This window comes from Hemicordylus capensis, chromosome 2 (genome assembly GCF_027244095.1).
Source record: "Hemicordylus capensis ecotype Gifberg chromosome 2, rHemCap1.1.pri, whole genome shotgun sequence".
NCBI lineage: Eukaryota > Metazoa > Chordata > Lepidosauria > Squamata > Cordylidae > Hemicordylus > Hemicordylus capensis.
Genome location: NC_069658.1, coordinates 295996689 through 296023075, shown reverse-complemented (window position 1 = coordinate 296023075; position 26387 = coordinate 295996689). Strand labels below are relative to the sequence as shown.

Sequence of the window (26387 nt, the reverse complement as noted above, 5' to 3'; positions counted from 1 at the left end):
ATAGATGTTTTAACTAACTTCTTCCTTTCACACAAATGCCTTTTTCTTTTTCTAGGTTAGCCGTCCATTGACTGAAAAAGCCCAAAATGTCCTGAAGATTGAATATGCTGAAAATTGCCTTACTCTATCAGCAAGGTAGTCAATAATCATACCACTATTTATTTTTTGTACTCAGTCTTTAGACCAATTCATCTGCTCCCTGAGATCTAATTGATGTCTCACTATTTTTAAACTCCATTAATATCCATAGCTTTGTGGCAGATAATGACCAAGTGTTCAACTATAAAGAAGGCTTTCATTTTAAATGTGAGTTCCATCTTCTGAGCCTGTCTCAACATATATAATGAGCTGGAGGCTTCAACTCAGACTTCAGACAGAGAGGGAAGACAGAGAGAAAACTAGAAAATCTATTTCTAATAGACTCGTGCTCTGTTTCTTGATCTTTTCTAACATTTTTGCTGTCACGCTTTGCCTGCTTCATTTCTTACAACTTCACTTGTCAAGGCATGTCCCTGAGGTAACTGAGGGGCTAATGAAAAGTAATAATTAGCCAATTCTGCATGGTGAGTTTAAAAGCATTTTATAGCAAATGACAGCGTGAAGATTAAAAACTTTACTGACAGTGTAATGGGGTCTCTGTTTACAAGGAACCTTTCTAATGAATTAGCAGCCATCACAACCAAGAAGTTCACTGAGAATGAGTGCGGGTTCAGTGGCAGCAGGAATCTCTACATCTGTTCCAAGAAGACATAGAACTGGGGTCTTGCTGATGTTACTAAATTTGGGCTCAATGAAGAGAAGTTTGGATTCTGGGAAAACAACAACATGTATAATCATTATTCCCTCCCCACTAGCTCCCTCTGCTCCAGGGGCAGTTGGGGGGCAGCAACCATTCAGGCAAGAAGCAAAAGTGATTCAAGTTTATCATCCCAGGTTAATCCAAAGAGCTTCCCCTACTTTTGACTGTTCTGCATGCCCCACAGTCTTGTGGCGTGTGTGTAGTTGCACATTAGAGATTGTCTAGGGTTCATTTTGGCAGAATCAGTAGCCACTGCACTTGCTAATACAGCTAATCAGAAGAATAATCTCTTCCAAAGAATCACCTGCCTGTTTTTAAACTCTTTTCCAAACATTCAGAGATGGAAGGAGTAAAATCCAGCTATTGGTGAGGTTCATAGTGTGTTGGGGGGCGGGGGCGGGGCGGGGATACTGGGGGATCAGTATTACCCTCCAGTACTATGCAGCCCTCTACTTGTTCCCCCAAACTGCTGCTGCTGCAGGGTTGTACATACGTATTGCCTTCATGCTGCCAGGGGAAATCCTTGGGTCACTTTTAATAAGAGTACTTTAACTGAATGAAATGAGAGTGGAAATGGATTGTCCAGATAGTGCATTAGAAAAACTTTAAGAAATTAGATGGCCCCAGAATATGCCATAGAACAAGACCATAGGAAAACAATCAAGTGGGCAGAGCTGGCAGTGTATCTGGTACTGAGTTTTCTCAGCATCTAATCAGTGTTTCTTAGCTGGCTGGCAGTGGAGTTGGCTCTTAGGCAAAAGGGGAATGAGATTCTTTGTGCTTATTTTATTCATCTGGCACGGTCACAACCAACAGAATTTTAGATAGTCTTGCAAGGGGTTATCCAATCAGTAGGATTACCATCAGGCTGCTGTAGCATGGAGATCAGTGAAACAGCACTCCCTCCCTGGCCAGTTCTGCACTGGTGTCTGCTGCCACATAGTAGCATAGCAGTGGCTCTGCTTCCACACATTGTAAATGCAAATAAGCTGTCACAATGAGGGATCAAAAGCACACCACATTGCTCAGTGTAAGAGTTCTATCTTGAGCCCTTTCTCACGATCGGCGAGGAAGGGCTTGAAGGGGCGAGGGGGGAAAGCTTTGAAGCATACCTCCCCCACAGACGATCCTCTGGTCTTTGCTGGCTGAGTGGATTGCCCGCCCAGGTGATTGCTGGCTGTCACTGGCAGCACAAAGTGTCAGGGGCCAGGATACGTTGCCCTGGAACTCCCATAATGCACCGCGCAAGTGTGCAGTGCATTATGAGGATTCTCCCTGCGACAGGCAGCCTCCTATCAGGGTCGCAGCATTGGCTGAAAGCAGCTGACGCTGCCACATGATTAACAAAATGGGGCTAAGGGGGCTCTCGCTCCCTCAACCTTGTTTAAGCGGGTGGCTGCCTAGGCGGGTTTGTCGCCAAGACACCACTGGGATCAGGTGCAATCCCAGCAGCTCTTATGCACTGGCAAGACTGGGCTTGGCTTCCTTGGCCTGGTTTTGCCTGCGCTGCATGTGAGGACAGCCTCCTTGTGTGGCCCTTTTGGAGTTTCTGCCCTGTGTATCTAAAGCGGCTGAAAATATCTGCCTTCTAGGCTTCAGGCCCTTCACCCCTCAGAGAGCCATTTCCCTCTAGGAGATCAGTGCTGATTAACGAAGCAGCAACCAGGGTTATCTCCACTCTTAAGCAACGTAACAATCTGTGATTCTTCAAGAAGCTGTTCAATGGGATAGAGGGCAGGTGGAAAGGGTCTGTTGAAGATCAGGCTTTTGTGGACAAATCATCTCTGATCAGTGGCCTTGCCCAGCTTACTTTAAAGCACACTATTGGTTCACCTGTCCTTTCCTTTTGCTCAAAGCCAAATCTAGGGTATATGGAATGCTTGGAAAGCTTTTTTCTTCTTCTTTTTTCTCTTTTTTTGCATTTTAAAATTTTATTAGTTTTACAATATCTTAATAATCCAATTACATTTAATTAGGTAAATATTGACTTCCTGCTTACTGCACGGTTCATATTAGCTATACAAATCTATCATTGCTATAATAATTCAAAACATATATATTCCACATTGCAAACTCGATTTTACCCTGCCCAACCTGCTGTTGTTACTAAATTTCAAAAATAGTTCTTTAAGTAAAGTAAGAATGGTTCCCATTCTTCTTTGAAACATTCCAAGTTTTCATCCCTTATGAGTGCTGTGAGTTTTGCCATCTCCGCATATTCCAAAAATTTTATCAACCAATCTTCTTTTGAGGGCTTTTTATTATCTTTCCATTTCCATGCATATACTATTCTAGCCGCCGTGGTTGCATACATAAAAATGTTAAATTTCTTCTGGAGAACTCTCCTTGTGTTATTCCCAGCAGGAAGGATTCTGGCCTCGTAGGAAATGTCATTTTAAAAATTTTCTTCAACTCGTTATATATCATATCCCAAAAGGCCTTTGCCTTCCCACATGACCACCGCATATGAAAAAAGGTTCCTTCACATTGTCCACATTTCCAACATTTGTTTGGAACATTTTTATACATTAATGCTATTTTTTTCAGTGTCAAATACCACCTGTACATAATCTTATAATAATTTTCTTTTAAAGTATAACATACAGTGAACTTTAAATCAGTTTTCCATAATTTTTCCCGAGCCCATTTTATCGTAGTAGTTTTAACCACTTCATCTCTCGTCTCCTCCAAAAGCAACAACTTATACATCTTAGAGACTATTTTTTCATCATTTTCACACAATTCCGTCTCGAATCTCGACATTTGATCCTCAAATCCAACTCTAAGATCCTTCTTGTAAATTTCGTTTAGCTGATGATACTGAAACCAGTTACTAACCAAATTATGTACTTTGATTAGGTTTTTTAATTTACAGCCCCTCTCTTGAAAACATAACAAGTCCCTATAGGTACCCCATTCAGATTGCATATTTATTTCTTTACGTGACAAAGCTTCAATCGGGGATACCCATAATGGAGTTTTAGATTCCAGCCATTTTTTGTATTTTACCTACACTCCCATTAGACTCCTTCTTACATAGTGATTAAGAAAGTCTTTATGCACTTTACTTTTATCATACCACAGATATGAATGCCATCCAAACCTTCTATCAAATCCTTCCAGATCAAGTATTCTGGGATTTTTTAATGTTATCCATTCTTTTAACCACGTCAAACAAGCAGCATCAAAATACAACCTTAAATCCGGCAGGGTAAGACCACCTCTTTCTTTAGCATCAGTTAAATTTTTAAATTTAATTCTTGGCCTTTTCCCTTGCCAAACAAATTTGGTTATGTCCTTTTGCCATTGCTTGAAACAGGTTAATTGTTTCTACAATTCCTATATTAATTATAGGAATAGTCTGGAAAAGAAACAACATTTTAGGTAGAACATTCATCTTCACAACTGAAATTCTTCCCATTAAAGATAAGTTCATTCTAGTCTATCTTTGCAAATCAATTTTTACTGTATTCCATATTTTGGTATAATTATTTGAAAACAACAAAGAATTTTTGTTTGTCAACCAGACACCCAAGTATTTAATTTTCTTCTCCACTTTCAATTCACTTATTTAATAAAGTCTATCATTGGATTTCTGGTCCATATTTTTTTGTCAACACCTTCATTTTACTCTTTTTTATATAAAACCCAGCCAATTGGCCAAATTGTTCTATTTTTCCCAAGAGCCTTCTGATCTTCTCTAATGGATTTTCTAGAAAAAACACCACATCATCCGCAAAGGCTCTAAGTTTATACTCCTGTTTCCCTACTTTCGGGCCTTGTATTTGTTCATCTTCTCTAATATTTCTACAAAGCACTTCCAGAACTACTATAAAAAGTAATGGGGAAAGTGGACAACCTTGTCTAGTTCCTTTTTGTATTTTACAATTATCTGATAGTTCCCCATTAATAATAATTTTAGCATATTGTTCCGAATATATTGTCTTAATGGCCCTAATAAAATTATTACCAGCTCCCATTGCATCCGGAATGCTTCGAAAGCTTTGTGGCAGGTGGACATTTACACTTACTTTTATGTTCATTCTGTGAGGACTAAGGGTTTGTCTACACATACATTTGGGGGAGGCCACTCTTTTGTGCTGTATTTACCACCATATTCTGAACTTTCACACATACATCAGAAGAAAGAGGTAATACTATAGGTAGGTAGTCATTGCTCACTGTTCAGCAAATGGTAGTGAGCAGTTTTTGCACACACAGAGACCATTTAATGCCACTCCACACCCATATCTGTCGTGATTGATGGCTGGATCCATCCAGATTTCTGCCTTCACCTGCAGTACCAGCTTATAGACTGGAGGGGAGCTCTTGAGCCACATGCTATTAGTGAGCCCACACCTCCCCACTTGCCACTCTCACCAGTGCCCGTTCACTTGCCCTCTCCCTGAGAGCAAGAGGGCAAGGCCAGAGGAAGCAGCTGCTTTTGCCATTAATCTCATTCTTGTAGAGGGTAGGTGAGCGGCAATGAGGAGAAGCAACAGCACAGCCAAGGAACACAGCACAGCCAAGTGGGGGCCACGCTGCTCCATCCCAAGCAGTGAGCTCCTTGCTTGGGTATGGGCCTCAGCAAGTGTTTTATCATTGACAACCCATAATGCCAGTCCCACTCACCTGCATTTCTTTCCCTTTCCCTCTCCTTTCCCTTTTCTACCTTTCATAGCACAGAACCATGGCAACACTGATTCAAGTGGACACAGTTAGCAGTGTTCACATTTTCTGCTTATTATCAAAGTTAGTGTACAAATTTGTGTACAAATTGTGTACGACGCTGGAGGAAGAGTCGTGACGAATCCGACTGAACATGGGCTAGAGCCCATTTTAGGGACTACTCCGTGGTGGTGGGGGCGACAAAGAAATGCTTTTTCTCTGCCTCCATTGCGTCTGCTCAGTGCAGACAAACAGAGCTGTTTCGTGTGGTAAAAACCTTGCTCCACACATCCCCCCAGACAATGGGGGTGGAGTCATCTACAGCTCTTTGTGATCAATTTGCCTGTCACTTTGCAGATAAAGTCGCTTGCATCCGTGCTGACCTGGACTCCAGAGTTTTGGCAGTTCCGGCAGACGTGCCTCTGGTACCATCTGGTCCCGTTGTGTTGGATTCTTTTCAGTTGGTGCGGCCTGAGGATGTGGACAAGATCCTGGGCAGAGTGCGGGCGACTTCGTGCACTCTTGACCCTTGTCCTTCATGGCTTATAAAAGCTACCAGGGAGGGGACAGGTAGATGGTTGGAGCTGATCATTAATGTTTCATTAAAGGAGGGCAGGATGCCATCGTGCCTGAAGGAGGTGGTGGTAAGACCACTATTAAAAAAGCCCTCCCTTGATCCCTCCAGCCTGGATAACTATAGACCCGTGTCTAACCTTCCCTTTTTGGGCAAGGTGATGGAGCGTGTGGTGGCATCCCAGCTGCAGAGGGTCTTGAATGATACAGATTATCTGGACCCTTTTCAATCTGGCTTCCGCCCCGGGTATAGGACTGAGACTGCCTTGGTCGTTCTAGTGGATGACCCATGCCGGGAACTAGACAGGGGGAGTGCGTCCCTTTTGGTTCTGCTGGACCTCTCGGCGGCGTTCGATACCATCAACCATGGTATCCTTCTGGGCCGCCTCTCGAATATGGGAATCAGAGGCACTGCGTTGCAGTGATTCCAGTCCTTTTGGGGGGGGAGGGTCCAGAAGGTGGTGCTGGGGGACTACAGCTCGGCCTCGTGGCCGTTGGCCTGTGGGGTCCCGCAGGGATCGGTCTTGTCCCCCATGCTGTTTAACATCTACATGAAGCCGCTGGGAGAGGTCATCCGGGACTTGGACTGAGTTGTCAGCAATATGCAGATGACACTCAGCTCTATCTCTCCTTGTCATCTGATCCTAGGGAGGCGGTGGATGTCCTGAATCGAGGGCAGAGGCCGTGATGGGTTGGATGTGGGCTAATAAACTGAAATTGAATCCGGATAAGACGGAGGTACTGTTGGTCAGTAGGAGAGCCAATCGGGATGAGGAGATTTTACCGGTTCTGGATGGGGTTGCACTCCCCTTGAAGGAGCAAGTATGCAGCTTGGGGGTACTACTGGACCCGGCTCTGCTTTTGGAGGCTCAGGTGGAGGCGGTGGCCAGGGGTGCCTTTGCACGGCTTCGGCTAGTGTGCCAGCTCTAGCGTCCCTTTCTCGAGAAGGCAGATCTACGGTTACCCATGCCTTAGTCACGTCGCGGCTGGATTACTGTAATGCACTCTATGTGGGGCTGCCCTTGAAGAATATCCGGAAACTGCAGCTAGTGCAAAACGTGGCAGCTAGGGTTTTATCCAGAGCTGCCCAATGGGAGCACATCACACCCATTCTGAAAGAGTTGCACTGGCTGCCAGTCCGTTTCCGGGTCCAATTCAAGGTGCTGGTTTTGACCTTTAAAGCCCTTAATAGTTTGTGCCCGGAGTATTTGAGGGACTGCCTGATCCCAAGGGTTGCTGCACGCTTGATGAGGACATCTGAGGGGGCTCTGCTCCGGGTGCCGACAATGAGGGAGGCCCGGCTGTCGTGTACCCGGGACAGGGCCTTCTCTGTTGCTGCCCCCAGACTTTGGAATGCTCTCCCAGTGGCCATTCGCTCCTCGGACTCCATCATGGCTTTTAGAAAGCTTGTTAAAACTTGGCTTTTTATCCAGGCTTTTACATAATCGTTTTTACTGCTGCTTCTGTGTGTTTTTACCTGCTTTATTGTTTTTATGCTAGTATTTTATAGATTTTAAATTTGGTCTGTTTATATATATATTTTTAGCTTAATATTTTTATTGTCTTTTATTGTATTTTTTAACTTTTGTAAACCGCCTTGGGGTTGTCTTTTAACGAAAGGCGGTATATAAATACAACAATCAATCAGTCAATAAAATTTACAAAGTCCAGCAAGTCCTGATTTGGCATGTCAAGTAAATTGACAACTTTTTTCTGGCAGGACTCCTGTGTCCTTATCAGCTGTGTGTCCAGCTGTAATTCAGTTGCTAATCGTGTAGATGTAGATTTCCAAGCATGTAGATGCAGTGTTAGGGGGAAACAAGAACTTTCACCTGCTTAATTTTTGTTTGTAAAGCAGGTAATAAAGACTCAGAAGCCTTGCTAGAAAAATAAAAGGCACATATTAATTGGGGGGCTTCAGTATGGCCACCATCTTGCAAACAGGGAGGTGGCAGAGTGGTGAAGAAAGCAGAGTGGTGAAGAAAGCAGAGAGGTGGCAGAGTGGTGAAGAAAGCAGAGAGTAAATAAGTCTGCAAGTCTTGGCCACAAGGTGAGGGACAGTATCGTATCTCATTATGCCTCTGTTCTGGGCTCTCTTTTCACCAGCAGGGTCATTGAGTTTTATAGCAGCTGATGTTTTTCACAGTTAAGTGCTCACTCCTGGGAGTGTGAGGATTCAGTCTCGACCAAGGATCATTGATCAGCCCTTGCTTTTCTCCCACAAAAACATAAACTAGTCTCAGATGTCTTTGTCTGGTAGCCATACGGAGCACAGGCCAAGCGGGGATCACAACAGAAAGGCAACAGCAGCCCTGATGTTAGTAGCAATTTTCTAGGAAAGCTAAGGAGCCAGAGAGCTCAAAATTGCACACCCCCTTGAGGAACAAAGTCCAAGGTAACCAGAATCTTGGGGTGTTTTAACCCGGAACTGCTGTGTTTTGGCAAAAGGGAAATCAACTTTGGTTTTATATATTTATTTACCCATAAATTCTGATCGTATTTAACCATCTGAAATAATGTAAAACATTAAAATCATACAAAATGATCAGATAATAGCTCGGGATAAAGTCCAAAAGACATTACCAACAATTTGAATACAAAACACCCCAACAGCATGAAACAAATTCATAGAATTTATTCATGAAGGAAAACTAGAAAGAAGTAGGAACGCAACAAGGCATGAGTAAGGAAAAATTTCTCTCCTTCATAACACCTTCAACCTGATGTAACTGCCACCCTTAACCCTTATCCACTTATTCATTTAAAACTGCCCAGTCCACAAGGTGTGGCTGCCACTTCAAGCAAATAGCTACCTCTCAGCTTCAAGTCAGAGTACAGGTGTCTATTGGATACCACCAAGATTAACAGCAGCTGCAGGACAGGGGCAGACTCTGACGAAGGTCCTAATAAGCAGGTAGAAAAGCAGAACTGGCCAATAAATGTGTTCTCTACTGGTTTTCCACAATGCAGCAGTGACCTCTAATGACCAGTCAACAGAAGTGTGGGTTTACATTTCTCTAACATTTTCCAGAACAAGTGAATTCAGAACTGCCTTATCAAAGGGCATATTGACAGATTGGTGTGTGTGTGTGTGTGTGTGTGTGTGTGTGTGTATGTGTGTGTGTGTGAGAGAGAGAGAGAGAGAGAGAGAGAGAGAGAGAGAGAGAGAGAGAGAGAGAGAGATCCATTTGTGGCCATCTCTCATACTTCAGAAGGATACCGGGCCGGGGGGGGGCAGGGCGTGTAATCTCGAGGGGAACATTCCTTCATTCAGCAAGCCCTAACTTGGACCAAGTGACTGCATTTCTCTCCACAGCTCCTGCTCTGAAAGAGATGAGTGGTACAGCTGCATCAGCAGAAGCATCCCAGATGACTATAGGACTCACAGTGCAGCAGGTTTTCACAACAGCGTGGAAGTAAGAGTCGATTCCAGCAGGTTCTCAGAGCTCTTTGGAGCAGGTTTAAGGACAGGAGTCCCCCTGTGGCCAGACATTTAGATGATCTTCATGGAACGTGCGCTGCCAAGGCTAGAGCACAAAGGTCACCAGCGTGTGTGTGTTTAATATTCATCCTGCTGCCATTGCTGCTGGAATGCTAAATGCTCTCCAGTTTTGTTATCATGCAAGGAGCTGCAGAGGAGGCTCAGCGTGCTCTCTGGGTGATTTGGCCTTGCTGTTCTTGCCTTGCAAACATCTTCGCATGGTCATCTGGATTGCATGGATTGATTTGTGTGTAGGGTTGTTGGTTGGGTGATTCTGTCTTGTTGCAGGACTCGATGGCCTTTGGGTGTTTTGCTAGAACTGTGGGGCAACTGCGTATTTGTTAAACAGGTGTTTGTCCCATTAGCCTATAAAGTGGGGGGGGTCTACATTTTATTCCAAAGGGAATGAGGTGGGAGGGGAGTGAAACCCACTCCTCTCCTCTGCCTGACAGTGCTTCACTCTGCCGCTTTAAAGTAGTTCCCCCTGCAGTCTGGTTCTGCTCCTGGAAGTGACTGAGTCAGACATGGGGGGAATGGCTTTTCAAGCAGCAGGCCATGGTGAAGTAAAGGCAAAGGCAGAGTTTTCCTCCCCTCCCTGCATACTCCTTTTGGTATAATAAATAGACTTCCCTTCATGAATAGCTGTACAGGGCAAGCACCTGTTTAACAAGTGTGCAGTTCTAGCAAAACACCCAAAGGCCACCTAGTCCTGCAACAAAACAGGATCACCCACCCAACAACCCTCTTGCCCCAAACTTCTAGATTGGCCCCAATTCTCTATAGACTGTAAACAAAATTTTAATTGGAAAGTGTTTTACAAGCATGTCAAACAAAAAATCATCCACAGCAACTGTATAGTTCTTGTTGCACAAATAGTATCCTTTCCCCCAGGTGATCTGCCTGAATGTGCACTATGATGTTATCCACCCTCCCGCACCCCCACCCCCTTAAATCATGTGGACTATGGGAAAGATAAAGTGAAGTGTGCCGTCGGGTTGGTGTTGACTCCTGGTGCCCACAGAGTCCTGTGGTTGTCTTTGGTAGAATACAGGAGGGGTTTGCCATTGCTGCCTCCTGCGCAGTATGAGATGATGCCTTTCAGCACCTTCCTGTATTGCAGCTGCCCTATACAGGTGAAACTCGGAAAATTAGAATATCGTGCAAAAGTCCATTAATTTCAGTAATGCAAATTAAAAGGTGAAACTGATATATGAGACAGACGCATTACATGCAAAGCGAGATAAGTCAAGCCTTAATTTGTTATAATTGTGATGATCATGGCGTACAGCTCATGAAAACCCCAAATCCACAATACCAGAAAATTAGAATATTACATGGAACCAAGAAGACAAGGATTGTAGAATAGAACAATATCAGACCTCTGAAAAGTATACAGTGTACTGTGCTTGATTGGCCAGCAAACCCGCCTGACCTGACCCCATAGAGAATCTATGGGGCATTGCCAAGAGAAGGATGAGAGACATGAGACCAAACAATGCAGAAGAGCTGAAGGCCGCTATTGAAGCATCCTGGTCTTCCATAACACCTCAGCAGTGCCACAGGCTGATAGCATCCATGCCACGCCGCATTGAGGCAGTAATTGCTGCAAAAGGGGCCCAAACCAAGTACTGAATACATATGCATGCTTATACTTTTCAGAGGTCCGATATTGTTCTATTCTACAATCCTTGTCTTCTTGGTTCCATGTAATATTCTAATTTTCTGGGATTGTGGATTTGGGGTTTTCATGAGCTGTACGCCATGATCATCACAATTATAACAAATTAAGGCTTGACTTATCTCGCTTTGCATGTAATGCGTCTGTCTCATATATCAGTTTCACCTTTTAATTTGCATTACTGAAATTAATGGACTTTTGCATGATATTCTAATTTTCCGAGTTTCACCTGTATAGGTGTTTCCCATAGTCTGGGGAAACATACCAGTGGGGATTTGAACCGGCAACCTCTGGTTTGCTAGTCATGTCATTTGCCCGCTGCGCCATTAGGTGGCTTGCATGAGTACAGATAAGAACCAGCTTATTCATTTTAAAAACAACAACAATTAGAGGGGTTGGAGTTTCAGGTGAAGTGAGTCTTATGTTTTCTATATACTGTAGATTTTTAAAATCTTAAATATCTGCTAAATATCCTAAAAGTGTACTTAGTGACAGTGTAAGCCTGCTTCACATGTGCCTATTTCCTGCCCAGATATTGTGCATGCAATGCTGTGCATGTCAACGGTGATCCAGTTTAGATGATGCATCTGACTGACCCCACGCACCACGCAATGAGGAACCTCAGCATGCACATCCCCTTCCCAGTGTATTGCTCTACTTTTCATAATCATGTGAGGGAGGTTTGCAATTATTAAAAGTGGAACAGTGCATTGGGAAGATGAACCCAGGATGTCTACATGCAACACGCATGATCTTTTAGGCACTTCTACTGTCACCTAAACAGAGGGCAGGAAACAGGAGGCATCTGACCAGGTGACAGGTGTGTTTGTAGGTTAGACCCTTCATGTAAAAATAAATAAAAAATAAAATAAATTTTGAATGGCAAAAAGTCACAAGCCAGCACTGAATCCCATTCCACCTAGTGAGATTTAGTGTTCCACCAGAAAGTGCTCCCGATGATGCATAGCTTCTATTGTGTGATATAGTTAAGAACAATACAGTGTATTTCTGCATTTTCTCTTCAGCTTAGGCAAAGGCTGGGAATATCTTTGGGTGAGAGGCCTCCCACCTTGGTACCTGTGTCTCACGTCATGATGTGCATGAACTGTGGTTGTGACTTTAAGCTCACGTTGAGGCGTCATCATTGCCACGCATGTGGGAAGGTAAATCTCTCCCTTTACAACCGGATGTTTTCAGTTCCTTTCGCAACAAAAAGTCCTCTGAGCAAAACCCTTTTGTCACACCAAATAAATGTTTCTACCAGCTCATGATGAGAAAGGGAGTTTCCATTTTCAAGACAAAGTATTTCATAAAAGCTTTGAGCATTAACCATAAAAGCCATGAGCTTCATCCACATAGCGAGGGATGCCAGATGTTTTAGTGAGCATAGAGCGTGATCACATCTACTGGCCTCGCAAGCCAGCCTGCAGGGGTGATTTCTGCTACAATTCTAGTGTTGCCATCCATTTTAGAAGATGATGGACAGGAAGTAGCTTCATCAATGAGAACACTGGTCACATGTAACCAGCACATGGCAATTCAAGAGAGAGTATACTTGGTTCATTGCTTGAGTCATCTCAGGCTCTTTGTTCTGTTCTCTAACCACGTTTGTTTGCAGTGCATCTACTCTCTGGTTGAGGTGTCCATTGGCTGGGTTCAGACGTACAGAATAACTGAAGTTAATCATGGCTGGGGTTACAATTCCTAACTCCAGTTCGCTCCACAGACGTTCAGCAAACCTGCAAACCTGCAGTTGCAGGAGAGGGGAGCCCCTGGCTGCCACCTGGCCTCCTAGCCCAATCCCCAGCCAGCACTGCACCCAGACTGTGGGTAAAGCATCACTGCGTCAGCAGGGCAGCTGCAGTTGGCTATGATCTTGAAGAGGCTTGTTGAGCATGACTGTACATTTTCAGAGCACTCCATCCACCTGCCTTTGGCAGGGAAAAGGTTTTTTGAGGGCTTTTTGAGCCCGTTAAATGCCCTGCAATGCCAGCAGTGCTTCTGTCAGTCATGGCACCAACACCCCCACAAAGTAGCTATGCACACCAAAAGCACCATGCAGACTCAAATTCCTGGGGGAAGGAGTGTCCCGGGGGGTGGGGGTGGAATCCCGCTTTCAGTGTGGGAGGGGAAGGGAAAACCCACATTCGCTAGAATGGGATAATCAGATGGGGAAGGGCAAAGGATGCTGGGGGGGCTTGTCTCACCATGACCAGGGAAGATGTTGCGAGGGGAGACCCTGGCAGAGCAGTCCAGCCAGACCCATCACAAACCCATTTTGGTGGCAAAACCACAGTTGTGAGTAGAGAAGCTTAGAGAAAATCAAAGGTTCCAAATGCAGTTTGGTTAGGCAAAATGGTGTTAGTTTTCAGCCCATAACCGCAGTTTCGCACATTCAGGTGTACTGCAGCTACAACGTTGGTCAGCTATAACTTGTGGTTATCTTGTACATCTGAACCCATAGTGTGCAGTCTTATGCACATGTTATGTTCAACACACATACAATATGTGTACAGTGTACACATGTACAGATCTGTACACACATAATTATTCATATTATGTTCAACACACATATAACAGTACGCAAGATCATGTTTTAAATGAGAGTATGTACAGTGATCCATGTACATATATACAGACACCTATATGCACATACAATTGTAATGTCTGACTAGGGCTAATGTGTGCTGAGAATTGGATGGTCCATTGTTGTGGCACATAGCTGGATTGGAATATCTTTAGATCCGCCCCTGCCCCCAACTCTGATTCAGGTCTTACTAGTTCAGACTAAAGAAGAATGTGTCCACTATATCTTGTGTTTTTTCACATTATGGTTTTATTTTAATATCTGAATAAATCTATCTATCTATCTATCTATCTATCTATCTATCTTATTTTATCCAGTTCTTATATCGCCCTTCCAAAATGGCTCAGGGCGGTTTACAACAGAATAAAAACAATTAAAACCAGTTAACAATTAAAATCAAAACTATAAAAACAGAATAAAACCCATTAAACATTAAAACAGCTAAAAGCTCTGGAAAACCAGGGCAACCATGTTGTAAACCAAAACAGTTTACAGCAGTTTAAAAACCCTGGAAGGTCAGGCCAAACAGATAGGTTTTAAGGGCTCTCCTGAAAGACAGTAATGAACTCAAATTAAGGATTTCTGCCAGGAGTGCTTTTCATAGCCCAGGAGCAGCTACAGAGAAGGTCCACCTTTGAGTTGCCTCCAGACGAACTGGTGGTAACTGGAGAGAGACCTCCTCAGGTGACCTTAACATGCAGTGGGGATCATGCAGAAGAAGGCGCTCTCTAAGATAACTCGGACCTAAGCCATTCAGGGCTTTAAAGGTAATAACCAGCACTTTGTATTTTGCCCAGAAACATATCAGCAGCCAGTGTAACTATTTCAAGACAGGCATAATATGGTCTCTCCGGGTTGCCCCAGAGACCAATCTGGCTTCCGCATTTTGAACCAACTGAAGCTTCCAAACTACGTACAAAGTCAGCCTCACGTAGAGCGCATTGCAGTAGTTGAGCTGGGAGGTTACAAGCTGATGCACCACTGTTTTGAGGTCATCCTCTTCAAGGAATGGGCACAGCTGTCGAATCAGCCGGAGCTGATAGAAAGCACTCCTGGCCATGATCTCCACCTGAGATACTAGGTTGAGGCCTGGGTCCAGGAGTACTCCCAAGCTGCGCACCTGCTCCTTCTGGGAGAGAGTAAGCCCATCCAGCACAGGAAAATCTAACTCACCCCTCAGATTCTGAACTCCCACAATGAGCACCTCCATCTTGCTTGGATTCAGCTTCAATTTGTTATCCCTCATCCAGCCCATTACTGCCTCTAGGAAGGCATTTAGAGAATGAGTGCCATTTCCTGAAGATGAAAAGGAGAAGTAATTTGGGTGTCATCAGCATACTGATAACACCCAGCACCAAACCTCCTGATGACCTCACCCAGAGATTTCATTTAGATATTGAAAAGCATTGGTGACAGAATGGGGCCCTGAGGGACTCCATAGAACAGCTCTTGTTTTGAGGAGAAACTGTCACTCAACTCCACCATCTGAAATCTACCTGAGAGAGTAAAAGCAGCAGTGCCCCCTATCCCCAACTCCCCCAAGGCAATCCAGAAGGACACAATGGTCGATAGTATTGAATGCCGCTGAGAAATCCAGAAGAACCAGCAGAGTCACACACTCCCTCTGTCGGTTCCCCAGTAAAGGTCATCCATCAGGCCAACCAAGGCTGTCTCAACCCCATAGCCAGCTCTAAAGCCAGTTTGAAATGGGTCTAGATAATCAGTTTCCTCTAAAACTTCCTGGAGCTGGTTGGCCACCACCCTTTCAATCACCTTGCCCAACCAAGGGAGATTGGAGATTGGCCTGTAACTATCCATCGCTAAGGGGTCCAAGGAAGGCTTCTCAAGGAGTGGTCTAACCATTGCTTCCTTCAGGCAAGGAGGCACCCTACCCTCCCTCAGCGATGCATTTATGATATTAACTAGGCCACCTCCAACAATCTCCCTGCTAGATAGAAGCAGCCAAGTCGGGCAAGGATCCAGAGTACAGGTGGTAGGCTGCACCGCCCCAAGCAGCTTGTCCACATCCTCAGGAGTCACAGATTGAAAATGATCCAACCTAATTCTGCAAGAAAGATTGCTGGACACCTCCTCCATAGACCTTGCAGAAATAGTGGAGTCCAAGTCAGCCTGAATACAGGAGATCTTGTCCACAAAGAACCCATTAAAAGCGTCACAGCAGAACGACCCCGGGGACTGATTTGAAGCAGAAGGAGCAGAGACTAAACTCCTCACAACCTGGGATAGCTCTGCTTAGCGCGAACCTGCAATCTCAATGCGCACAGACCAAAATATCTTTTTTGCTGCATGCACCACTATCGCATAAGTCTTCAAATGGGGCACATGCCGCATCCTGTCAGATTCGAACCTACCCAACTGCTTCAGCCCCTGCAACTCCTCAGTATACCAAGGGGCCATTTTTTAAGCAGGTTGGAAGGGACGCTTAGGAGCAATCATGTCTATTGCCCTGATGAGTTCCCTATTCCAGGTTCCCACCAGGGCATCGATAGAATCACTGGCCACACCAACATCAAAATCCTCCAAGGCCTTTTGAAATCCTGCTGGGTCCAGCAGCCTTTTTGGATGGACCATCCTAATAGGTCCATCACCCCTGCAGGGGTGGATTGCAGCTGTGAAACCAACCTTAACCAGGTAGTGGTCTGTTCATGACAATGGGGAAACCACTGGATCCTGCACCCACGGAACACCCCCTGCTCCCGATCGGAACAAAAGACCAAATCAAGTGCGTGGCCAGAAACATGAGTTGGTTCAGAAACTAATGGAATAGGCCCATAGTTGTCATGGCCGCTATGAACTCCTAAGCCGCACCAAACAGGCCAGCCCCAAAGTGAATGTTGAAGTCCCCCAGCACCAAAAGTCTGGGAGACTCCAACACCAACTCCGCAACCAGCTCCGTCAATTCAGTTAGGGAGTCAATTGGGCAGCGGGGTGGATGGTACACCAATAGAATCCCCAATCTATCCCTAGTTCCTAGCATCAAAAATATGCACTCAATATAAGTCAACTGTCTCACAGGAGCCCTGGTAAGAGAGATGGTATTCTTATGGACCACAGCCACTCCCCTGCCCCCTGTCCACTTCCCCTAGCCTGCTCCACGATAGAGTAACCTGGAGGGAGAAGCTGAGCCCACACTGGACCACTCGCCTCCCCCAACCAGGTCTCAGTTATACCTTGTAATGTTTCTCAGTTAAATGAGAAACATTACAAAAAGCACTTCCTTTATAGGTCCATGTTATTATAACTAGTATTCCAATAAAGAATTAAAGGAGTCTCTCAATTGCAGATACTGAAAGTTTGATTCTTTTTTGCACTTACTTTATAAGGCTATTCTCACAACCAGCCCTATCTGGGCTAACACTGCCCTACCAGGGTAGGGCTGGTTGTGAGCATCACTGGGATCAGTTCAAATCCCAGCACCCCTCCACTGGGTAGCCTGGGATTTGGACCTGGGCTCAAAGTGAGGTAGGAGGGTGAGCATGCACCCTCCTACCCCACTGCCCAGTTGTGTGGGCGCACGGACTGCGCAAAGCTCCTTTTAGGCTGCTGGCAGCCATTAAAATCATAGAGGCTGGGGGGAAGAGTGACCTAGCCTCAGGAATTTCCACAATGTACTGTGCTGCTCATGTGGTTCATTATGGGATATCTGGAGTCTGGGCATCCTGGAGTCTGGGCCGATCCTCCAGCCTCTGAATCAGCACACTGCTCACTGCAGCGCCAGTCGTACGGGGAAATGAGCCCGGAGCTGAAAGGATCATGTGGGGGAAAGTTAGGTAGGATCCTGCCTTCCCGCAGCCCTCCCTAACCCTAGCCCAAGCAGTCATGTGAATGACCTTTATGTGTCATTTCAATACTTTATCCCATCTTGTGTCCTTATAGATTGTATGCCGCAATTGCTCAAGAAACAAGTATCCTCTGAAGTACCTCAAAGACCGCCTAGCAAAAGTCTGTGATGGCTGTTACACAGAACTGAAGAGGAGAGGTACGTCTCCTCCTCCTCCTCCATGATTGAGCCAGTGTGGATGGCACACGAGGAGCACACAAGAGACAATAGGCTTCTCAGAACAGCAGGCCTTGATGACTAATTTGTTTTCCAACAGAAGATCATTCTGGAGCTAACGTATATATTCATCAGTCATTCACCCAACCAACCAAGATATTGATCAAGGTAGCAGGCAAGAGGTGGTGGCTGCTCCAGATCTTTTTGGAACCATTGGCCACGTTCTGCCACTCCTTAAGGGCAAAATGTGTGCTGTTTTGAAGTGAGGTTAGGTCAGAACTGGCCCCGGAGGAGTCCTCTATTCAAGCAGGCTGAATGTGAAAAGAAGTACTGAGGGACTTCTTTTCTGCAGCTTGAGTTTCAAAGAATCAGTGCTAAAATCTGTTCAGAATGGTTGGGTTTTATGTGTAGGGTTTAGAGTCAGTATGGTGACATGGGATGAGTGTGGGGCTTGAACTAAAGAGATCTGAGTTCAAATCCCCAGTCAGTTAAGAAGCTATTGGGATGACCTTGTGCCAGTCACCATCTCTCAGCTTAGCCTACCTTACAGGGTCACTGTGGAGGTAAAATGACAAAACTCATGTTTGCTGGCCTAATCTTTTTGGGAAATGGTGTGGGGTGTGGGGTGGCGGGATACCAATGTGATTGATGATGATGATGATGATGATGATGTACTTTGAGTAACCTATATACTAAACCACCTCTTTCCTTTCCCATTTCTGCTGTTGCAGAGCGGCCCATCAGTGTGAGCTTCCCTACCAGTTCATCCAGGTTTTCAGGCAGTGCCTTCTCTTCTGTCTTCCACAATATCCACTACTCATCTTTCAAAAGACAAAAGAAAATCCCTTCAGCTCTTTTGGAGGTAGGATCAAGGATGCCTGCAAAAAGGCAAGGAAACTAAAGGACTGCATGTTGATATTATAGGACTCCCCCAGCAGTCATAATTTTCTGTATTACAGAACTAGCCTGCAGTGTGCACTTGCATCACAAGCTTTTGTCAAGGTATATTCTTGCATCAGAGGGTCACCTTGGTATTAAGATTCTTCCCAACATTGGTACGGAAGTGTAAAAAAAGAAGAAGAAGAATTATCATGTAAATTCTCACATTTCCATTTGAAAATGTCAATGAGAGGGGGAAATCTATATTTCCCTTTAAACATTGCAGCAGGCCTTTCGCTCATTTATGTTTCACTTTCCTTACTCCCATTGCTGGTTCCACTATCTGATTTTAAATCCTATTCAGAGTCAGAGTCAGATTTCCTAAATCATCATCATGGTTGTAGATACAACTCCATCATCTTTGCATCATGCTGGACCAATAAAATCAAATATAATTATGACTTGAATCAATGAAAGTTATTTTACCATCAAAAGATTAATCTTGCGGATTTAGCTATGGTGAGGCAGAAACCCAAGACAGACCTAGAGAGCAAGACTTGAATATAAGAAGGGTCCTGTTGGACCCGACCAAAAGTCCATCTAGCCCAGCATCCTGTTGTCAACGGTGGCCAGCCAGATACTCTGGGAAGTCCACAAGCAAGTCACCAAGGCAATAGCTCTCTTCCCTCCCCCAGCAACTGGTATTCAGAAGCATGGGGCCCTTGAACCTGGAGCTTCCATTTAGCCATCATGGCTAATAGCCCTTGACAGATACCATCCATTAATTGGCTGAATCGCCTTTTGAAGCCCTCTATTTTGTGGCAGAGAGTTTCATAAGCCGATTAGGTGTTGTGACAACATACTAGTGGCTGGCTGTGGGCCACTCCCAGCCTCAGAGGCATTGTGCCTCTGAACACCAGTGGCAGGGGAGCAACAGCAGGAGAATGGGCATGCCCATCTCTTGCCTGTGGACTCCCTAGAGGCATCTGGTGGGCCACTGTGTGAAACAGGATACCAGATAGGCCTTGGGCTTGTTCCAGCAGGGCTGTTCTTATGTTCTTTTGTACATAAACTAAAGGATGATAAAAATGAAGCACCCAATGGCTCCTTTGCTACCACAAGGGGGCAGCATATACCTATCAAACTAAGGTTACTTCTTGCCATTTAGCGGACACTCATTTATTTCAGCCAGAAGCCAGGAGATACCTTGCTCATGTTGTGTTCCTGATACAATATATTTTGGTAAATAGTGTTCTTGTCTTACTTACCATGTCATTTTTAAAGCAAAGCTTGTGTTAAACATCCCAGTCAAATGGTGTTGCATGTTAATAGCATTTTCTTCTCAACAATCCTAGGAGCCGAAACAGGAGGACTCCAGTCTCCCCAATCCAAATGATGCACCATGCTTTCCCACTTAAATGTGCACCTTTTACTATATCACAGTCAAAAGAATATATGCTGGCATACACTAGTCTGACTTAGTAGCTTTCATAATTATCTATTTACCTTATTTAGGGGCAATTAAAGCAAACTAGGACCATTTTAAACTCATAGTTCTATACAGATATATGTTTGCATCTGTATTTCCCTCAAAATTCAGCTGTCCCAACCTTTTAAAAATTGCTTAATCAGTCAGTATATATGTATTGCTTTAAGAAATTGAAAGATAGATAAATATAGATCTATATTTTGTTTTAAAAAATAAAAAAACTGATTTTTATTTCTTGCATTGTCAGTTACAAGGCTCTTTGTAAAATGTAACCTGGTCTAAAATGAAATTTGAATTTAATACAAGCCTACACCTTTAATTTCCTAAAATGAAATAATGATCATTTATCAAATAGACTGAATTAAAGGCTTCTTTTCTTTTATATAGCTATCCTAAATCTAGATCCAGACCTAGCTATAAAGAGCCGTGGGGAAAATATCTGAGCTTAAATATATAGGACACAATAAGTCATGTATTGTATTTATTATTGTGTGCTTCTTATTGGATCTAGAGCATAGTACGTTATCACAGTCACTAGGATCTAAGATACATCGTCCTGAATACCCCCAGGATCATCCTTGGAGCCCATAAGGATGAACTTGTACTCTTATTTCATGCCCTGCTGTGGCTGCCTGAGCTCTGTAATATGCTCATTTGTGACAACCAATCAAGGATGAACATTACTTGCTAGTTCCTTAAGAAATGCTGTTCTGCCAAGTGACTGCCCAACTGGGCTTATGGCAAGTTCTAGCACAGGGGTCGGCAACCTTCGCTCTCCAGCTGTGGTATAACTACAGCTCCCATCATCCTCAGCCACAATTTATTCTAGACACTTACAGCCCAATCCTGTGTGTCTTTCTTCAGAAGACCCCCTTTCTCCAGTGAAGCCTGCACATAGAGTGGGCGGATTCACACGATCACCACCAAGTCAGTAAGCCAGGAACCAGAGGTTCCCTGTGAACTTATGCTCCCTCCCAGCAGGCATGGCATGTGAACCTGCCAGCCGCTGGTTCCCATGCTGTAGGGCCGATTTCAGCCTGAGATTTGTTACCTGGATTTGAAGTTGGGCAGAGAGTCTCGGTAGGATCTTAGTAATCTGGTGCAGGGACAGGTGGTTGGCTGGTTCACATGACATGGCAGCCTGGAGCATGTGCTTGCTAGGAACCTCCAGCTGCCGGCTTACTGACTTGGCAGCAATTGTGCAAAGCCACTCAGTGAGAGCCTTAAGTGATCTTGCTTAGTATCCTTGCATGTCGACAGAAAAAGAAATCTCCCTCTTCTCTAAGTAAATATAATACTGCAAAGTATGGGCTGCATGAGCAAGGCTTTTGGTTATACTTCTATACTGTATAAAGACTCTATTTAGTTGCCTACCAATATCATTTAATTATTAATGCAACTAGTTAGCATGGATGCTTGTTTAGGAAATGGTATGATTTTAATGGCACAGGTAATTTCTGGGGGATTTAAAAAGATTCCATTCCAAGGCATTCATTGTCCTGAGGTGCTTGGTTCTCATCCATCTACAGGTGGCAGCTTCGGGAGAAGGCTCTTCTATCAGTGGCTATCTCAGCAGATGCAGGAGGGGGAAAAGGCACTGGAAGAAACTATGGTTTGTTATCAAAGGCAAAGTGCTTTACACCTACACAGCAAGTGAGGTACGGTCCGTCACTAGTTTGCATCAATATTTAGGACTCTTAAACCTGTAAGACACTTTACAAATATTTAAACCTAGCATTGAGTTCTCTAGGTTCCTCTGAAGGGAAATTTCCCAAGGCTGTCATCTGAAACACAATTTTTTTAATATTCTGCTAGCAGTCAGAGGAATCCTGATCAGGCACTGGCCTCTCTACCATACATTTCGTATAATAGAAAACCAAGTCTCTGCCCCCAAGAGCTTACATCCTTGTGTGAGCACTCTCTCTAAAGCCCATTTCCCCTTCTGCACTCATTTCAGGATAAAGTCGCCACAGAGAGTTTGCCTTTGCTGGGTTTCACAATTGTCCCAGAAAAGGAAGACAGAAATATGGATGCAGTTTTCCACCTTTACCACAAGCAAACTCTGTTTTATAGCTTCCGAGCAGAAGAGAACAACTCAGCACAGAGGTACTGGGTGCTGACCTGCCCGTGATAACATACTAACCTGTGAACAAGGTGTCTGCTCTGCAGTGCTTCTCACGCCTCTAACACGTTCTCACTTCCTTCGGAAGCTCTTTGAATGCTGCTCAACGGAGACATAACTGCTTTCGCAGAGATCCTAATTCGTGTCAGTTTTAACCTGAGCAACCCAACAGGCGTTAACACACAGCGCTAGACTTGCTTGGCCACGGGAAGAGCGCTTGGGGTGGTTGGGTTGTTTGGGTGGACGGGTTGTTCGGATGCAGACCGTGAAGCTTTGTAAATTTCTGCTGTCGTGATTGGGCATTGCTCAGGATAAGCTCACCATGTTACCTAGGGTCAATGCACGTTACATTGGAACAGGCCTGCACAACATAAGGCCTGGGGGCCAGATCCGGCCCACGGGGACTTTTTTGCTGGCCCCCAGAAAGGAACATCCTGCAGCAAGAGCAGGAGCCATGGAGGAGGCCTTGGCCTTTCCAACTGAGCGGCGGCAGCTCAATGCAGCTGGCCGCTTGAGACCAGACGTCCCCCACCCCCCCGAATAAAGCCTACTGACACCAACCCTCTGCCCTCTCACTTGTATTAATATTTTAAAATTTTCATCTAGTAATTAACGAGCATGAAATTGACCTTGGCCCCATGTAGCGAGTCATGGTTGGTTCCGGCCCACTGGGGCATTTGAGTTGCGCACCCCTGCATTAGAACCACTCCTGTAATTGCTGGGAATATAAGATACAGATGTTAAGTGTTTGGGTTGCTTCCCTAGGAGTCCATGAACCCTTGGACACTGAGACATGCAGTCCATACAGCCCAGTTTTGTGTGTGAAATGAGTCCCATTGGAGTTCAGTAATGATCACTCACACTTAAGTGTGCATAGGAGCTCAGCATTGCCTGGTAGGCAAGCTGTGGGTATGTATAAATGCTCACTCATGTTTACAGAGGTAAAGGCTCTAGGATCATATGAACAAGTGATCCTGAGGTGGAAAATGCACCATGGGAGCCACCTTCCTGTTTCCTAGTTGAGTGTTTTCCAGATTGTGCTTGTGTGGCATATTAAGTTCCTTAACATAAACTAATCGAAGCCTTGGAATGTGCAGAGGAAAGTAGGGGTGTGCAGTTTGGCGCTGTGGGGAGCAGGAGCTTTAAGAAAGAGAAGAGCCCGTTCTCCGCCACCCCATGCAGCATCCTGCTGGGGCGGCACTCAGCCCAAATAACCCTGCGTGGCGCCAACACACACATGGCCTCTGTGAATGCACTGTGAATGCGCATGCACCATTTGCATGCTCAGCAAGACCATGCAAACCATGCAAATAGCACCTACAGATGCCCTGTGTGTGCTGGCACTGTGCAGGGGTATTGGGGCTGAGTGTTGCCCCAGCAGGAAGCTGGAAGGCGTGGCGGAGAGCAGGTATGGACCTGTTGTCCTCTTTCTTAAAGCTGTCACAGTGCTGAACCAGTGCTCGAACCACGGTTCATACTTATTTATATCTAGAGTAGTCCACACACTTGTCCATTGTACACATTGTACTACATCCAGAGTTTTTCCTGGTTTTTTCTCCTGTTGACAAAGTGAAGAATATAACTGGCTTCCTTTCTCTATAGCACAGTTGATGGAGAGCTCATGGTAAAAACTGACTGCTGCTCCCATGATCCTCAAAATCAGTAGGATTATTTATTTATTTATTTTAAAGTAGGATTGAAGTGGCAATGCCCTAGCATCTGCACTTTATATTGAACATAGGCTTGGAGACCTATAACACTTATACGATTATATTTTTCTTTTAGATGGATTGAAGCCATGGAGGAAGCATCTGTATTATAGCAGTTATAATCTCAGTGGACTTTGAATGAACACATTTATATTTGCAAAAGAACCCTTCTACTGGAAGAAATATCCCAACCTGGTTAAACGTACTGGACAGAACTTGGTTTTTCCTTCCTTCTTTAAATGTACCTCCTCGCAGATGGAAATTTTAAACTAAGGAATATTTATGGCCCCTTTTCTATATGTGCAAGTTCATCCTTCACTGTACTTCACTCCCATTTAATACAGCTGCATAATTTTTTCAAGATGTAGAATAAATGTACACATTATTTCTGAAAGATATGCTTACTCATAGCAACTGGTTCAATTCTACTTACTTTTTAAATTTCAATTTGTTTTTGTGCCAGCCATGAAATGAAATACAATGCCCTAAGTTTTTTTAAAATACAGCTTGCTTTCTTCTTGTCTGAAGAGCTCTGTCTGGACTGACCTACCACTAGTTTGTTCAGAAGTATCAGGATGAAATTGTGCCACGCTTATTTGAACTGCTGCCATAGGAAATGTGCACATAGACACAAAGAACCTGTATCTCAGCGGCAAGGAGCTAAGATGATAGTTCAACGCTAATTTATACAATGGTGCTAAGAATTTTCTTCAAGTGAGGTTAATGCACAGCCAACCCAATTTTTGTGAACATTACATATGTCTCCACTCCTAAGCACATTTAATTTCATGTAGATCCTTATATAGTTTGCTAGCAACTGATTTAATGTCATTATAGCATTTTAATAGCCAGTGGAATCGGAATTTATAAATCTTATTACTGTAATATCACTCTTTATCAAAAGCTTGCTAGCACACAACTTCAGGGCAGAAAAACGAAACTGTACTGTCTATAGACTATGCAAGCTAGTTCTGAGAACATGAAAAGCTCTCTTCTAGAGGTTCAGACCATTGATCTATCGAGCCCAGTGTTGGTGTCTACACTCATTAGCAGCTGCTGTCCAGGATTTCACACCTTCTGCATGCGAAGTATGTGAAGCTCTCTTATCTTCAGCAGCCACGCAATGGGCCACCCTTTTGGGGCAGCTGACACAGCTTCATCCAAGCAGCCATAGAGCAAATGTACATGACTTCACTCTCCACTTGTGCCACTCCCGGATCAAGAATAATGGGTGGAATTCCCCCACATTCTTCCTGCTAGGGAAACTCAAGAGCACTGAGGCTGTCACTACAGTTGTTTCCTCGACTTCTAGCAGACGGCATGCCTCAAAATTGGCAGCAGCCATCGTGCCCCCTGTTCCCCGTGAGTATGTGTACTCTTCTGGGAGAGGAGTTCACAAACAGCAACAGCTGGGCCTGGGATAGGGTACTATCCCTTTCATGCTCATTTACATATCTGGTCTTCTGCGCTCTCTCTCTTTACATCAGAATGAATTAGCAGTTGATGTTAACAAGACCAACCCAGGAGCCTAGCAGCAGGGCCAGTGACACATAAGAACAGCCCAGCTGGATCAGGCCCAACGCCTATCTAGTCCAGCATCCTGTTTCACACAGTGGCCCACCAGATGCCTCCAAGAGGTGCATGGGAAAGAGCATGCCTTCTCTCTTGCTGTTGCTCCCCTGCAACTGGTATTCAGAGGCATCGTGCCTCTGAAGCCAGAGGTGGCCCACAGCCACCAGACCAGTAGCCATGGAAAGACCTGTCCTCCATGAATTTGTCTATGCCCCTTTTAAAGCCATCCAGGCTGGCATCTTGTGGCAGAGAATTCCATAGATTACCTATGCGCTGTGTGAAAAAGTACTTCCTTTTGTCAGTCCTCAATTACAACACATAATATCAGTACCATTGTTCTCATTTATTTTTAGTTATCTTTGAAATTTGCAGATGTACAGTTGGCTGATATACTGTGTGATAGTACGTCATCAGCATGTATGCAAGTTGTGCCCATTCAACATTTGTGCAAATGACATTACATGAGGGTAAGCCCATTGGAAATAATGGGCCTAACGTTTGCACCACTTGCATGCATGCAACGTTATTAGGCTGACGTACCATTACATAGCAGGGCAGACACTTTTTGTGAAAACAAAATATTAATATTTAGATTGTGTGCCATGACCTGAACTCCTAATTAAACTTTTGTTGCCTCTGTTGGTATAAAGGTTTACATATATTCAAATGAAAAATTCAGTTATTTCCTGTCAAAAAGAATTCCAGATATACAGTTCAGAACAAAAGCAAAGCATGGTTGAAGTGTTTCCTTAGTTCAGTATCAGGTTTTCCATTCCATGAAGCACATGAAATATGGAAAGATGAAGCATTAA

The 26387-nt window shown here is 44.4% G+C and overlaps 1 protein-coding gene across 5 annotated transcripts in view; it reads left to right on the top strand.

Annotated features, from left to right (window-relative positions):
* The window catches only part of FGD5 (FYVE, RhoGEF and PH domain containing 5), a 232101-nt gene extending 207688 nt beyond the window's left edge, over window positions 1-24413 (top strand). For 2 of the 5 annotated variants that reach the window (XM_053293641.1, XM_053293639.1), the window contains exons 14-21: window positions 56-135; window positions 9357-9456; window positions 12225-12362; window positions 17684-17786; window positions 18536-18692; window positions 21702-21830; window positions 22130-22278; window positions 24080-24413. In XM_053293641.1, coding sequence (XP_053149616.1) covers window positions 56-135; window positions 9357-9456; window positions 12225-12362; window positions 17684-17786; window positions 18536-18692; window positions 21702-21830; window positions 22130-22278; window positions 24080-24141 — 918 coding nt within the window. In that variant the 3' untranslated portion in view covers window positions 24142-24413. The remainder of the gene's footprint in view (window positions 1-55; window positions 136-9356; window positions 9457-12224; window positions 12363-17683; window positions 17787-18535; window positions 18693-21701; window positions 21831-22129; window positions 22279-24079) is intronic. The other 3 variants (XM_053293640.1, XM_053293645.1, XM_053293642.1) reach the window with 3 other exon arrangements.
* Window positions 24414-26387: the final 1974 nt, after the last annotated feature.